This window comes from Argentina silus (genome assembly GCF_951799395.1).
Source record: "Argentina silus genome assembly, chromosome: 8".
NCBI classification, from domain to species: Eukaryota; Metazoa; Chordata; class Actinopteri; order Argentiniformes; family Argentinidae; genus Argentina; species Argentina silus.
Genome location: NC_139662.1, coordinates 276,915 through 294,734, shown reverse-complemented (window position 1 = coordinate 294,734; position 17,820 = coordinate 276,915). Strand labels below are relative to the sequence as shown.

Genomic DNA, 17,820 nt, shown 5'->3' with positions numbered 1-17,820 from the left:
ATCATGAGGATCTTGATCCCACTGTCCATCTCCTCCCTCTCCCTATTGAACTCATTCCTGTCCTCCTGCAGTCTTTCTGCCTTTCTGGCCAGGATCTCCTCCTCCCTCTGCCTAACTTTTTGGTCCCTTCTCTTTTGTTTCTCATATTCCTCTATCTTTTTCTCAAACTCTGCCTTCTCTGTCTTAATCCTCTCATGCTCCTTCCTGATATCCTCAATACTCATATATATTTTCACCTCCATTGTTTTTATGCACCTACAGTAGATAGAACACAAACAAAAATGATTGAAATAATCTCCACACACCCATACTATAATGCAACAGGAATGTCAGAAAGATTCCCCAAATGAGAAAGGGATAACAATCTTTGAGTTTGCCCTTCTGAATCAGTCAACAAATACCAGTACACCGATTGGCAGCAAAGAAATGTTATTATCTATAATGTGCGTTCGGCTGGCGTCATAATGGGTTTGGAATGACTATCATGGTAATTCACTGCCTAACAACTCTTATCAGCGTTCGATGCAATGGTTCGAAGTGACTTGGTCCTGTCAGAGGCCTATGTTAGAGTCAGCAAAAGCTTCCAGTGTGGGTTGGCTGGCTATGTTTGTTGACACGCCTTGAAATATAGCCTACAATTGTGGCCAACAGGTCAAATATCAGTGGCCATATAATGGGCACATTTTATTAACTGGAATCGGCCTGGTACAGGTAGGAGCCTATAGGCTAATAAGCAGAAGACCTCTGCAAAATTAAAATAGCCCTAATTCAATTCATGCATTTAGGTCTCTCATAATAATAATAAAAAATATATTTTATTTGGAATGTGTTTTTCATTTGTAGCCGACAATTTCAAAGCCTGTGCAGTTGAGTGCAATAGACACACAAACAAAAACACAAACAAAACACTAACAACAACAAGAGGACAGGACCTAAAGGAAGGCCTTTCTAAAGATGTGAGTTTTTAGGCATATAGAAATATCCAACGCTGAATTCGACTTAATGGGAATATCATCTCCTAGTGACAGATATCTCTCAGTGACATTTTTACGCGTCCCTTGTCCAAATGCTGTAAAGGTAGTCGGCCTATGCCGTCTCAAGTATTTACAAATACAAGTGTTATAAAACTATACTATATGTCAACTATACTACATCTCTGGCCTACATTAGCCTACCTCAGTCAGTAGGCTGTGTATAAGCGCCGAATCTTCCGGTTATAATCTCTTTATATCTCACTCTGGTAATACTGATTGCACAGGTTCAGGTTGCGTCTTAGCTCGTTATGCCACTGAACTAAAAGTTCAAGAACTTTGTGTATTATTGCAGAACATTCTCAATTCTGTGTACATATCAACGTCATAATGATACCAATAGCAACGCATTTTGGTTGGAATCCTAACTCCAAATCCGCGCGCGTAAATCTTGCATTCATGTCAATGGGAAATTGATTCGATTTACACGCGGATCTCGAGTTAGGATTCCACTGCAATACACATTTAAGTTTAAGTTCATTTGAATTTATAGTGCATTTTACCCACAATATACGGCTTACACAAAAGTAGCCTACAAGACAAATACAACATTTGAAAAAACATATTGCATAGAATCAAATTTGGGGATATACAGGGTTTTTTTCTTTATAAAGTACATTACAAACATAAAGTCTCATAAAGTACATTACAAATACGAAACAATTATTAGTCCTATTTTTTATTAGTAATAATAATAAGTATTTTATATTTAATACAAAATAGATTAAATGGTGAAATTGGTGTGTATAAATATAATGAACTTGACTCATAATTCGTATAGTGCTGTTTTTGGAGTAATTACTAATTACTAGTAATTACTAGTGTGTGCGGACTGCGCTCTCTGTCCCGTCTTTCTGCTGTGGGGCAGCGGAGCACTCTGCCCCATCGTTGCGAGGGGAACAACGTGAGCGTGATTGGCGTAAGCAGGGAAAACCTCACGCAAATTATATTGGGTATGAATTCTGCCTAGCAACAGGTGGCGAAAAACTATTAAACGCTAATGTCGTTAACGTGGTCTGACATGACAGGAAATAATCACAAAGCAATTCAGTTCATCTACTGTACGTCTATCGCTAATGCTAGCTAGCTAAAGTTTTCACAATGAATCGTGTAGATTATTTGTTGACCATGCGGTTCAGTACATTGCCTTTGGAAGAGAAGTTGGAGATAAAACGTTTAGGGCCAACAGGAATGGTTTGACAAAAAGAGATGGCTAACCGCTACCACCTCGAAACATGCGCTGTTCTGTTTCCCATGTATGATTTTTGGTGGAGACTATTTGGGCATCGGCTGGATTCAAAGACATTATACATCTGTCAGAACAGAACAGACACCAGCGACTGAACGGCCTTGACATGCTTTCCATTGAAAATGCATTGATCCAGGGACAGATGGATTTCAACAGTAAAGTCATCGAGAGGTTTGCTGAAGCAACGAACCGCCGCGCTACTTTCCTATTCAAGTGAGCGGGTCTGTTTGGACATGTATGACAAATGGACAATGCGCCGTTCACTGTAGACTATATTGCTTTTGTTTTGTAGTCATTTTAAACGTTATACTGGCTGTGATATAAAGTGGAGGACTAAATGTTACCTATAGGCCTAATATCTAGACCGTTGATGAGCACACTTGTTACTTGTCGCTTTCAGAACCCTGGACTGGGCTCCGGCTGTATATTCATATAGTTCCGTTAATTAGCCTAGCCTACTTTCCGTGATTTAATGTGACTTTTGTAGTGTGTTATAGCCTCTGCACTGATGCTATTTATTTCACATTTAAAATAATACAATTGATAAAACCTGATTAAACTTTCCTACAAGTTAACGATGTGCCGAATGCTTGTATTTTGATTAAACATGCAAGTTATTGAAGACACGTGTCTGTCTCATCTTTTTACTTTGTTGCAGTATAGGCGTTCTGTGTCGCGCTGAAGCGTATGAAGTGTATTCAGTTATGGGGTTTACTGTACATACTTTTTCTCTGCACTGTTCCTGCTGCAGAGGATGCGTAAACGATTTTCCCATGTTGTTTTTTGGTTGTGGTCTGTGTTTATACATTTAGGCTATTAGTTGTATCCTACTTTTCAGTTTTACAAGTCAAATCTTATGACAGATGAGATGGCACTTCAACCGACAAAATGCAGGTACATTTTGACTACTGCTGCACTACGATACCCATAGATAGACCCAATACATTGGTAACTGCACTACTTATACAGCTCATATACTGCTTATACTGTTCATACTGCATTCTATATTTATTCTGCTTATAATGTTACTGTTAATACATATATTGCTTATACTGCACTACTTATACTGCTCATATACTGCTTATACTGCTCATATACTGCTTATACTGCACTACTTATACTGCTCATATATTGCTTATACTGTTCTACCTGTATATATTGTTCACATTGCACTTTTCTGCTTTTTTGCACTTCTGGTTAGACGCTAACTGCATTTCGTTGTCTCTGTACTTGTACTCTGCACAATGACAATAAAGTTGAATCTAATCTAACACCTATTTATTGTCATGTTTTGATGGCATGTTGTTCATTCTCATGTTATGATTTAGTTTGTGATTATACACACGTTTTTAGCGTGATGATAGAGACCCACTACCAGACGAGTACAAAACATACACAAGTCACATGCAAATCCCTGCACTGCAGACGACAGACAACAACTGTCTCTGTACAACTAGTCCTGGACCTCCACTAATAGACAGATACAAAGAGAGCAGCATACAGTAGCAGCAGAGCCCAGAGGCGAGGCGAGGCAAGGCAAGGCAAGTTTATTTATATAGCACATTTCATACACAGAGGCAATTCAATTCTAAAATAGATAAAAAGGAAAGAGCATGAATAGCATAAAAGACATAAAAAAAGAATAAAAGTCACAGTGCATTTTAGGGTCACTGTGCAATTATTAGCGCCAATTTAGTTTCAATTTAAGGCAAAAGCGAAGCCCTTTTTTTTTTTAAGCCCATTTTTGAAAGTAGCCAGTGTTGGGGCTTATCCTAGATCTATGTGTAACATAATAACTGAGAGACCTGCAGCAGGGCAGGTCCTCATCACTGGCTGTCTGCTTTGAGCTGGTTGTCGTTGGACTCCTGGCAGCGGAACAGCAGCTTGAGTTTGATGGGCCGTATGGGCATCAGAGTGTTCTGTAGGTCCATCTCAATGGGGATCTGGTGAGAGTTGACACACAGTTAAAGTATGAAGGAACGAGTAAAACAGATGTCAGCGTTACACTATGAATGTTACCTAATACAGTGTCACTGTTACGTTCGGGTAGCATTGCACTATAAATTCAAATAAACTCAAACTCCTGGACAACCTCTCTTGGGTCGACATACATTAAAATGGCCCTATGAAGTCTCGAGGGAGTTTTGCAGAAATACAAATAGCTTTTTTTTAAATCTCACACTTCCATCATTTTTTGCGATTTCAAGGTCGAAAAACACAAAGGCCCCAAAATGAAAGAAACGGCTGCCGCGCCAAAACTATGGCTTCAAACTTGATGAAAACAGTCTCTCCCACAATAACTCACGGGCTGCTTGTGTTTTTTAGGCCTTCGCAAACTATCGGAAGTGTGTGCGCGGCAGGACACACAAATCCATGTTTTCGCGCCTTTTTTGCGATTTCAAGGTCGAAAAACACATAGGCCCCAAAATGAAAGAAACGGCTGCCGCGCCAAAACTATGGCTTCAAACTTGATGAAAACAGTCTCTCCCATAATAACTCACGGGCTGCTTGTGTTTTTTAGGCCTTCGCAAGCTATCGGAAGTGTGTGCGCGGTAGGAGAGACAAATCTATGTTTTCGCGCCTATTTTGCCATTTCCAGGTCGAAAAACACACAGACCCCAAAAATAAAGAAACGGCTGTCCAGCTAAAACTGAGGCTTCAAACTTGATGAAAACAGTCTCTGCCACAATAACTCACGGCCTGCTTGTGTTTTTTAGGCCTTCGCAAGCTATCGGAAGTGTGTGCGCGGCAGGAGAGACAAATCCATGTTTTCGTGCCTTTTTTGCAATTTCCAGGTCGAAAAATACAAAGGCCCCAAAAATAAAGAAACGGCTGTCCAGCCAAAACTGAGGCTTCAAACTTGATGAAAACAGTCTCTCCCACAATAACTCACGGCCCGCTTGTGTTTTTTAGGCCTTCGCAAGCTATCGGAAGTGTGTGCGCGGCAGGAGAGACAAATCCATGTTTTCGCGCCTTTTTTGCCATTTCCAGGTCGAAAAACACATAGTCCCCAAAATTAAAGAAACGGCTGGCGCGCCAAAACTATGGCTTCAAACTTGATGAAAACAGTCTTTCCCACAATAACTCACTAACCCTAACCCTAACCCTAACCCTAACCCTAACCCTAAACCCTAACCCTAACCCTAACCCTAACCCTAACCCTAAATCTAGCTATAAACTTCCCTAACACTAACCCTAACCCTAACCCTAAACCCTAACCCTAACCCTAACCCTAACCCTAACCCTAAATCTAGCTATAAACTTCCCTAACACTAACCCTAACCCTAACCCTAACCCTAACCCCCTCTGAGGAAGTAGAACTTACTACGAAACGTCAGGGATATTTCAATGCAGTGAATTTGTTTCTTTCTAAGGATTGATAGTTTTGGCCTCCTTTGGCGCCAACCAGTTTTTAAACTAATTCAAATAAAAGTGAGGTTTTAATCTTATAGGGGGGTTCAGGTAAGAACACCTCCAGAACATCTCCTCCATTTTCAATACTTTTGGAGTCTTAGCTCCTGGGAAGGATTACTCGAAGGAACTCAGGCCTCATAGACTTACTACAATAACACAAAGACCCAACAAGGATTACTCACCCTTCTGACCTGAGTCCACAGAGACCACGCCTGTCCCTGGAGTTGGAGACCCGGAGGAGCTGTAGACGCTGCACGCAGATACAAGGCGGTAAGAACCCTATCTGGGCAACAGACGGCTATCTATCTTATACTGAGTGTGTGCCTGTTTGTTGCCCAGATACCCTTGGATTGAACCTACACTATGCTTCCTGTTAGAGGTGGATCCGCTGCATTGAATACATTGGGGGAGATCACTCATGATAGGAATAGAATTAGACCAGCATTACTACCTACCCCTAGAATGCAGCCCTTATTGAGTTTAAACTATACACACATTAGACCACCACACCACGGTAGGACAAGACACATACACCACTCTGCGATTGCACCATCACACCAATTCTCTAGTAGAGCAGGGAAAACACCATCCAGACATACACTCAAAGGACAAACATTCGCTACACTAGGACAGAACAGACCATTAGCCAACAGACACACATATAGACACACACCCAGCAGGCAAACACATAGCACACAATCAGCTAGAACTGAAACTCCAGATGAGGCCACGAGACAGGATGCCAAAACATATTTCAAACTCATTCAGGCCATACATCATAAGGAGATCACTGATGAGACTATAAAAACACACACTTACCCTGCTGGCATGATGAGACAGATAAGGAGACTGACAGACTTTATCAAACCTTCCTCACCTACAGAACAAACGAAAACACATGTAACAACATGCACAACAGAATGGATGGCAAAGATCATGGTAATACTCCAGACACATTATCAGAACACTATAGATTCACTCCTACAGCCCCCCCACACAGTTAACAAGATGGCACTCGAGATTGCCATGAGATGGGCAGACAAGAGATACAGACATAGACTGACTTCAACAACAAGATCACGGGTGGACACAATTATAAACACTCCCACACACACTCACCAGTCATCACATGTACAGTCGACGTCCCCTACTAACCTCCCTCCTCCTGTAGTACATGACACCAGCATAGAGCTCACTCATATCCCCCCTGACTCACCCACTCCCACACACACTCACCAGTCATCACATGTACACACACAAGGGACATCTACCCACACATCCACTCCAACCTCACCTTGTCACCAGGGGAGGGATGGAGCCTTCGGATTACCGGGCGCCAAGGATCACTCATCACTTATCTGCACACCGATTCGAACTACACCTGTCTCGTCAGAGAGCCACTTTTCCCCTACTTTTTCCCTCCAATTTTCACCATCCCCCCCACCATCCCCCCCTCCACAAGAACCCACCTCCTATCACACAGGTAAAGAAATCAGAGCACAGTTCCACCACAAGATCAGTAGTCAACCCACAACAAACATGACTCACGTTCCAGTCACTGACTTGACCACCACACAACACAGACAGACAAACACTTCAGTTCTAATAACGGATAACATAACATTTGACTCTCTCACACTCACACCCACAGGTGGCGCCATTAGGAGGAGGTCGGAAGCTATGCAATCCAATACGAGGGCAAAACCAACCATGATGAAAGGGCCACATAAAGGGGAACTTCCCATACAGGCCCAATCTGAGCCCTCAATATCTAAGAGATTGCCTAGCAAAGACCTCCCTCGAACTGATGACAGAACACACGCCCAGACACATACGCATACATCCACACGCACGCTCAACCAACCCAATTTACCTCCAACACACACACACATCACCACTGTATACACTCCAACATACCACCGGGCCACACCAGGGCGTAAGATTCAGGAGTGGAACTTCAATAGTAACAAACCATTCATCATGTTGGGGGATTCCAACCTCAGCCGGATCCCCCCATTCACTAATCACCGTATACAGGTAGACAGCTATGCAGGGGCCTGTATCTATCATTTTTATAGGATCCTGGAGAAGGCCACCGTCCAACCCCAAGTGGAACTGGTGGTTCTCTCAGTGGGCCTCAACAACAAGGATCACGATGCACGCCAGACATCACTAAAACAACTACCAAGGATGATCAGGGAAGCCAAGAGGGTCTACACCAACGCAACAGTTTACATGCCAGTCATTCAGTTTTCACGTCACCTCACCACAGAACAGCAGACAAATCTGAAATACATCAATGAACACATTACAAGACACCTCCCACACTTATCAGAAATAGCCCAGGACACATTCTACACCACACCAGATAATATACATTGGACAACTACAACAGCACAGACCATTTTTAATCACTGGTGCAAGCAGCTAAATTTATAATAAACAGTAACCACAATCTGGACTCACACATCTCTACCGCCACTTCCACACATACATTGCCAAACACCTTTCTTCCCCAGCCCGTAGCTCCCCCTACTGGAGCAGTAGGAGAAGAAACCCCAACCCCCACCTCTTCTTCCCCCCCTCTACCCCTAACAACAACCTCCCCCCTTCCCCCTTCTCTTTATTCTTTTCCTCCCTCAAATATCTTAAATCTTTCTAAATCTTTTCACCCCACAGCACCCCAGATCAAGCTACTGGAGAGAGGGTTGACGTTCATCCCTCGACCCAACAAACATGACCAGGAGGAACTCCAAAGGGACATTCACCACTTTCACAGACGATGCAAATTATTGGACTATTTTGACTACCAACCCAATCACAAATACACACCACTCACCTACCCCTCCACCTGGGAGCCTAAACTCAGCCAAGTAGACAGACACATTCAGAAACTGATTAGAACAAACCTACATACATTATCTAACTATCACATACTACCAGACATGCCAGACAATATTACAGCAACAGAAAGGAACGCCATACACACATTGAAAAGTAACCCACACATCATTATAAAACCAGCAGACAAAGGCTCCAAAATTGTCATAATGGATAAACACCAATACCTATTAGAAGCGAACAGACAATTATCAAACACTAGATATTACAAACACATAGACAACAATATACAAAAACAGACACAAACACAACTACGACAAGTCATACAGACCATATACGAAAAGAAATACATTACACGAAAACAAAGAGACTTTTTATTCGGACCGGACGACCCCAGACCCAGACAATTTTACTTACTTCCGAAAATTCATAAGGAACCTGAGACTTGGACTATTCCCTTTGAAGTTCCTCCTGGTAGACCGATAGTTTCAGACTGCAACAGCGAATCATACCACATTGCACAATACATAGACCATCATCTTAACCCTCTCTCCACCAAGCACCCCAGCTACCTGAAAGACACCTACGACTTCTTACACAAAATCCAACCCATGGTTGTTCCCTCCCAGGCTTACATATTCACTATAGATATCGATAGTTTATACACCAACATAAATACACACACAGGAATAAATGCAGTTAGGAATATCTTTCATAAACACCCAGATAAGAATAGACCCGAAACTGAACTCTTACAACTATTGGAGATTAGTCTTACAGGCAATAATTTCACTTTTGACGATAAACAATATTTACAGGTAGAGGGAACAGCCATGGGCCAACGATATGCACCCTCATACGCCAACTTATACATGTCCGAATGGGAGAGAGAGGCACTAGCCAAATGCCCCCACCAACCCAGTTTCTATTACAGATTTCTAGATGACATTATAGGAGCATGGCCACACCATATAGATTTATTCACAGAATTCATAAACATTTTAAACTCGCACCATTCGTCTATAAAACTCAAACACAGCATACACCCACAAGAAATTAATTTCCTGGACACCACAGTTTATTTTAATCAGATCAATTCAACACAGAAAACATTATTGACTAAGGTCTACTTCAAACCGACAGACACACATGCACTATTACATAAACACAGCTACCACCCAAAACATACATTCAAAGGCATAGTAAACTAACCCTAACCCTAACCCTAACCCACAAATCATACGCTACTATAGAATATCCTCCACCCAGACACATTTGCACGAAGCCATTCAAACCTTATTTAAAGCACTTAGACAGAGAGGATATTCCAAACGCTTCCTCCGTACAATCAAGACCAGCACATTGGCTGCCCTCTCTCCCATCCGGACAGACCACCATGCACAAACACACACACACATTAACCGACTTCATTCATACACAACACACACCGACCTTGACACCAACCCTGACCTTAACCGTAACTCTAACCATGCCGCCAACCCTAACTTTAACCCTATCCCTAACCCTGAACCTAACCCTAACCCTAACCATAACCATAACCTTAACCCTAACTTTAACCCTAACCCTAACCCTAACCCTAACCCTAACCCTATTCTCAACCCTGACCCTAACCTTAACCCTAACCCTAACCCTAACCCTAACCTTAACCTTAACCTTAACCCTAACCCTAACCCTAACCCTAACCTTAACCCTAACCCTAACCTTAACCCTAACCCTAACCTTAACCCTATCCTTAACCCTAACCCTAACCCTAACCCTAACCCTAACCCTAACCTTACCCCTAACCCTAACCCTAACCTTAACTCTAACCTTAACCCTAACCCTAACCTTAACCCTAACCCTAACCTTAACCCTAACCCTAACCCTAACCTTAACCCTAACCCTAACCTTAACCCTAACCCTAACCCTAACCCTAACCCTAACCTTAACCCTAACCCTAACCTTAACCCTATCCCTAACCTTAATTTTAACCCTAACCCTAACCCTATTCCTAATCCCAACTCTAACCCTAACCTTAACCCCAACCCCAACCTAGGCCCTGATTCTAATCCTAACCCTTCTGATCCTAACCCCAACCCTTACCTTAACCCTATCCTTAACCCTAACCCTAACCCTAACCTTAACCCTAACAATAACCCTGACCCTAACCCCAACTCTAACCCCAACCCTAACCACAACCCTAACCCTAACCCCTACCCCAACCCATGCCCTGATCCTAATCTTAACACTGGCCTCAACCCAGCCTACACTTCTATTCCCCACTCTCTTCCTCCCTCCAACCTTAACTCTACTTCTATTCCCCACTCTCTTTCCCCCCCTAACCTTAACCCTACTCCTATTCCCCACTCTCTTTCCCCCCCTTTGGTTCCCCCGACCCAACCTAGCATCTTGATTCCCTTAGTAACCACATTTTCACATAGAACAAAAATCTTACATCAGACTCTCAAACACAACTTTGTCACCAGCCAACAAACCTTTGCACCTCTACAATCATACAAGATCATTTCAGCTTACCGTAAAAATAAAAATCTACTAGACATTTTGGTTCACTCAAGATTCAGCAGGACATTGACACAACCCCTTCACCCTCATACCACTCACTTTAGACAGAGAAAATACATTAGTAATCCCCACAGTCGCACCTCATCCCCTATTTTAGACTCATTCACTTTAACATCCACCAACGTCATTTATATTATCACATGCACACTTTGTCACAAACACTACATAGGGGAAACAGCACACACCATAGAAACACGATTGAAACAGCACCTGTACAACATTAAAAAAGGTCAACTACAAACACACATAGTCACACACTTCCAAGAGCACTCCATCACTCACCTCAGCATATCAGGACTGCAATCAAACAGTTTATGGACCGTTGAGCAGCGGAGAGCAAATGAAAGGAGATGGATACATTTATTACGAACCATCGAACCCACAGGGCTAAATAAAAGATTTTAACAGATCACGTGTCAGTGTGAGTGATTGTGGGTTTCAATTGTTGTGTATGTATATGTAAATGTATATATGTGTTAATTTATAGAGGTGATACACCTTATTTATTTATACTCCCTTTACATCAGCACTTTTTATATCAGAATGTATGTGATGATTTATTATTTTATTACACTATATAGAGAAAGAGTTTACTCTTTCTCCTTTTCATTATCACGTGTGTGATTGGTGTATTTTAGCACTTTGAAAATTAGCACTTATAAGAGATTTTGTGTGTTTTACAGTGTGTCTTTAGGATGGATTTAAGCACTTTTTCCTTTTACATCAGCACTTTTGGTATGAAATATTATGTCATTATTTATTATAGTAAGTTTATATATATATATATATGTGTGTGTGTGTGTGTGTGTGTGTGTGTGTGTGTGTGTGTGTGTGTGTGTGTGTGTGTGTGTGGATGTTCAGACACAAAGAAAAGGACAAACACAATGTATACATTCTCCTTGATTTATTGAAATAGAAGGGAGGGTATACTATAGGCCAGTGCAATACAGACTAAGCAGTCATTGTAAATCTAGATATAAACTTCCCTAACCCTAACCCTAATCCTAACCCTAACCCTAACCCTAAACCCTAACCCTAACCCTAACCCTAACCCTAACCCTAAACCCTAACCCTAACCCTAACCCTAACTCTAGCTATAAACTTCCCTAACCCTAACCCTAACCCTAACCCTAACCCTAACCCTAACTCTAGCTATAAACTTCCCTAACCCTAACCCTAACCCTAACCCTAACCCTAACCCTAAACCCTAACCCTAACCCTAACCCTAACCCTAACCCTAAACCCTAACCCTAACCCTAACCCTAACTCTAGCTATAAACTTCCCTAACCCTAACCCTAACCCTAACCCTAACCCTAACCCTAACCCTAACCCTAACTTCCCTGACCCTAACCCTAACCCTAACCCTAACCCTAAACCCTAACCCTAACCCTAACCCTAACCCTAACCCTAACTATGGCTTCAAACTTGATTAAAACAGTCTCTCCCATAATAACTCACGGGCTGCTTGTGTTTTTTAGGCCTTCGCAAGCTAACCCTAACCCTAACCCTAACCCTAAACCCTAACCCTAACCCTAACCCTAACCCTAACTCTAGCTATAAACTTCCCTAACCCTAACCCTAACCCTAACCCTAACCCTAATCCTAACCCTAACCCTAACCCTAAACCCTAACCCTAACCCTAAACCCTAACCCTAACCCTAACCCTAACCCTAACCCTAACTCTAGCTATAAACTTCCCTAACCCTAACCCTAACCCTAACCCTAACCCTAAACCCTAACCCTAACCCTAACCCTAACCCTAACCCTAAACCCTAACCCTAACCCTAACCCTAACTCTAGCTATAAACTTCCCTAACCCTAAACCCTAACCCTAACCCTAACCCTAACTCTAGCTATAAACTTCCCTAACCCTAACCCTAACCCTAACCCTAACCCTAACCCTAAACCCTAACCCTAACCCTAACCCTAACTCTAGCTATAAACTTCCCTAACCCTAAACCCTAACCCTAACCCTAACCCTAACCCTAACTCTAGCTATAAACTTCCCTAACCCTAACCCTAACCCTAACCCTAACTCTAGCTATAAACTTCCCTAACCCTAACCCTAACCCTAATCCTAACCCTAACCCTAACCCTAACCCTAACCCTAACTCTAGCTATAAACTTCCCTAACCCTAACCCTAACCCTAACCCTAACCCTAAACCCTAACCCTAACCCTAACCCTAACCCTAACCCTAACCCTAAACCCTAACCCTAACCCTAACTCTAGCTATAAACTTCCCTAACCCTAACCCTAACCCTAACCCTAACCCTAACCCTAACTATGGCTTCAAACTTGATTAAAACAGTCTCTCCCATAATAACTCACGGGCTGCTTGTGTTTTTTAGGTCTTCGCAAGCTAACCCTAACCCTAACCCTAACCCTAACCCTAACCCTAACCCTAACCCTAACCCTAACCCTAACCCTAACCCTAACCCTAACCCTAACCCTAACCCTAACCCTAACCCTAACCCTAACCCTAACCCTAACCCTAACCCTAACTCTAGCTATAAACTTCCCTAACCCTAACCCTAACCCTAACCCTAACCCTAACCCTAACCCTAACCCTAACCCTAACTTCCCTGACCCTAACCCTAACCCTAACCCTAACCCTAAACCCTAACCCTAACCCTAACCCTAACCCTAACCCTAACTATGGCTTCAAACTTGATTAAAACAGTCTCTCCCATAATAACTCACGGGCTGCTTGTGTTTTTTAGGCCTTCGCAAGCTAACCCTAACCCTAACCCTAACCCTAAACCCTAACCCTAACCCTAACCCTAACCCTAACTCTAGCTATAAACTTCCCTAACCCTAACCCTAACCCTAACCCTAACCCTAATCCTAACCCTAACCCTAACCCTAAACCCTAACCCTAACCCTAAACCCTAACCCTAACCCTAACCCTAACCCTAACCCTAACTCTAGCTATAAACTTCCCTAACCCTAACCCTAACCCTAACCCTAACCCTAAACCCTAACCCTAACCCTAACCCTAACCCTAACCCTAAACCCTAACCCTAACCCTAACCCTAACTCTAGCTATAAACTTCCCTAACCCTAAACCCTAACCCTAACCCTAACCCTAACTCTAGCTATAAACTTCCCTAACCCTAACCCTAACCCTAACCCTAACCCTAACCCTAAACCCTAACCCTAACCCTAACCCTAACTCTAGCTATAAACTTCCCTAACCCTAAACCCTAACCCTAACCCTAACCCTAACCCTAACTCTAGCTATAAACTTCCCTAACCCTAACCCTAACCCTAACCCTAACTCTAGCTATAAACTTCCCTAACCCTAACCCTAACCCTAATCCTAACCCTAACCCTAACCCTAACCCTAACCCTAACTCTAGCTATAAACTTCCCTAACCCTAACCCTAACCCTAACCCTAACCCTAAACCCTAACCCTAACCCTAACCCTAACCCTAACCCTAACCCTAAACCCTAACCCTAACCCTAACTCTAGCTATAAACTTCCCTAACCCTAACCCTAACCCTAACCCTAACCCTAACCCTAACTATGGCTTCAAACTTGATTAAAACAGTCTCTCCCATAATAACTCACGGGCTGCTTGTGTTTTTTAGGTCTTCGCAAGCTAACCCTAACCCTAACCCTAACCCTAACCCTAACCCTAACCCTAAACCCTAACCCTAACCCTAACCCTAACCCTAACCCTAAACCCTAACCCTAACCCTAACCCTAACCCTAACCCTAAACCCTAACCCTAACCCTAACCCTAACCCTAACCCTAACCCTAACTTCCCTAACCCTAACCCTAACCCTAAACCCTAACCCTAACCCTAACCCTAACTCTAGCTATAAACTTCCCTAACCCTAACCCTAACCCTAACCCTAACCCTAACCCTAATCCTAACCCTAACCCTAACCCTAAACCCTAACCCTAACCCTAAACCCTAACCCTAACCCTAACCCTAACCCTAACCCTAACTCTAGCTATAAACTTCCCTAACCCTAACCCTAACCCTAACCCTAACCCTAACCCTAACCCTAACCCTAAATCTAGCTATAAACATCCCTAACCCTAACCCTAACCCTAACCCTAACCCTAACCCTAACCCTAACCATAACCCTAACCCTAACCCTAACCCTAACTATGGCTTCAAACTTGATGAAAACAGTCTCTCCCATAATAACTCACGGGCTGCTTGTGTATTTTAGGCCTTCGCAAGCTAACCCTAACCCTAACCCTAACCCTAACCCTAACCCTAACCCTAAACCCTAACCCTAACCCTAACCCTAACCCTAACCCTAACCCTAACTTCCCTAACCCTAACCCTAACCCTAACCCTAACCCTAACCCTAACCCTAACCCTAACTATGGCTTCAAACTTGATTAAATCAGTCTCTCCCATAATAACTCACGGGCTGCTTGTGTTTTTTCGGCCTTCGCAAGCTAACCCTAACCCTAACCCTAACCCTAACCCTAACCCTAACCCTAAACCCTAACCCTAACCCTAACCCTAACCCTAAACCCTAACCCTAACCCTAACCATAACCCTAACCCTAACCCTAACTTCCCTAACCCTAACCCTAACCCTAACCCTAAACCCTAACCCTAACCCTAACCCTAACCCTAACCCTAAACCCTAACCCTAACCCTAACCCTAACCCTAACCCTAACCCTAACCCTAACTTCCCTAACCCTAACCCTAACCCTAACCCTAAACCCTAACCCTAACCCTAACCCTAACTCTAGCTATAAACTTCCCTAACCCTAAACCCTAACCCTAACCCTAACCCTAACTCTAGCTATAAACTTCCCTAACCCTAACCCTAACCCTAACCCTAACCCTAATCCTAACCCTAACCCTAACCCTAACCCTAAGCCTAAATCTAGCTATAAACTTCCCTAACCCTAACCCTAACCCTAACCCTAACCCTAAACCCTAACCCTAACCCTAACCCTAACCCTAACCCTAACCCTAACCCTAACCCTAACTTCCCTAACCCTAACCCTAACCCTAAACCCTAACCCTAACCCTAACCCTAACCCTAACCCTAAACCCTAACCCTAACCCTAGCCCTAACCCTAACCCTAACCCTAACTTCCCTAACCCTAACCCTAACCCTAACCCTAACCCTAAACCCTAACCCTAACCCTAACCCTAACTCTAGCTATAAACTTCCCTAACCCTAAACCCTAACCCTAAGCCTAACCCTAACTCTAGCTATAAACTTCCCTAACCCTAACCCTAACCCTAACCCTAACCCTAATCCTAACCCTAACCCTAAACCCTAACCCTAACCCTAACCCTAACCCTAACCCTAACTCTAGCTATAAACTTCCCTAACCCTAACCCTAAACCCTAACCCTAACCCTAACCCTAACCCTAACCCTAAACCCTAACCCTAACCCTAACTCTAGCTATAAACTTCCCTAACCCTAACCCTAACCCTAACCCTAACCCTAACCCTAACCCTAACCCTAACCCTAACTTCCCTAACCCTAACCCTAACCCTAACCCTAACCCTAACCCTAACCCTAACTATGGCTTCAAACTTGATTAAATCAGTCTCTCCCATAATAACTCACGGGCTGCTTGTGTTTTTTCGGCCTTCGCAAGCTAACCCTAACCCTAACCCTAACCCTAACCCTAACCCTAAACCCTAACCCTAACCCTAACCCTAACCCTAAACCCTAACCCTAACCCTAACCCTAACCCTAACCCTAACTCTAGCTATAAACTTCCCTAACCCTAACCCTAACCCTAACCCTAACCCTAAACCCTAACCCTAACCCTAACCCTAACCCTAACCCTAACCCTAAACCCTAACCCTAACCCTAACTCTAGCTATAAACTTCCCTAACCCTAACCCTAACCCTAACCCTAACCCTAACCCTAACCCTAACCCTAACCCTAACTATGGCTTCAAACTTGATTAAAACAGTCTCTCCCATAATAACTCACGGGCTGCTTGTGTTTTTTAGGTCTTCGCAAGCTAACCCTAACCCTAACCCTAACCCTAACCCTAACCCTAACCCTAAACCCTAACCCTAACCCTAACCCTAACCCTAACCCTAAACCCTAACCCTAACCCTAACCCTAACCCTAACCCTAAACCCTAACCCTAACCCTAACCCTAACCCTAACCCTAACCCTAACTTCCCTAACCCTAACCCTAACCCTAAACCCTAACCCTAACCCTAACCCTAACTCTAGCTATAAACTTCCCTAACCCTAACCCTAACCCTAACCCTAACCCTAATCCTAACCCTAACCCTAACCCTAACCCTAAGCCTAAATCTAGCTATAAACTTCCCTAACCCTAACCCTAACCCTAACCCTAACCCTAACCCTAAACCCTAACCCTAACCCTAACCCTAACCCTAACCCTAACCCTAACCCTAACCCTAACCCTAACTTCCCTAACCCTAACCCTAACCCTAAACCCTAACCCTAACCCTAACCCTAACCCTAACCCTAAACCCTAACCCTAACCCTAACCCTAACCCTAACCCTAACCCTAACTTCCCTAACCCTAACCCTAACCCTAACCCTAACCCTAAACCCTAACCCTAACCCTAACCCTAACTCTAGCTATAAACTTCCCTAACCCTAAACCCTAACCCTAAGCCTAACCCTAACTCTAGCTATAAACTTCCCTAACCCTAACCCTAACCCTAACCCTAACCCTAATCCTAACCCTAACCCTAAACCCTAACCCTAAC

General features: G+C 43.3%; 1 protein-coding gene across 1 annotated transcript in view; it reads right to left on the bottom strand.

Moving 5' to 3' along the window:
• The window catches only part of LOC310808831 (cytochrome P450 3A19-like), a gene marked incomplete at both ends in the record, with an annotated part of 73,458 nt that extends 66,413 nt beyond the window's left edge, over positions 1 to 7,045 (bottom strand). The window contains 1 exon segment of the mRNA XM_083675932.1: positions 6,997 to 7,045. Coding sequence (XP_083532058.1) covers positions 6,997 to 7,045 — 49 coding nt within the window.
• Between the last annotated feature and the right edge of the window lie 10,775 nt (positions 7,046 to 17,820).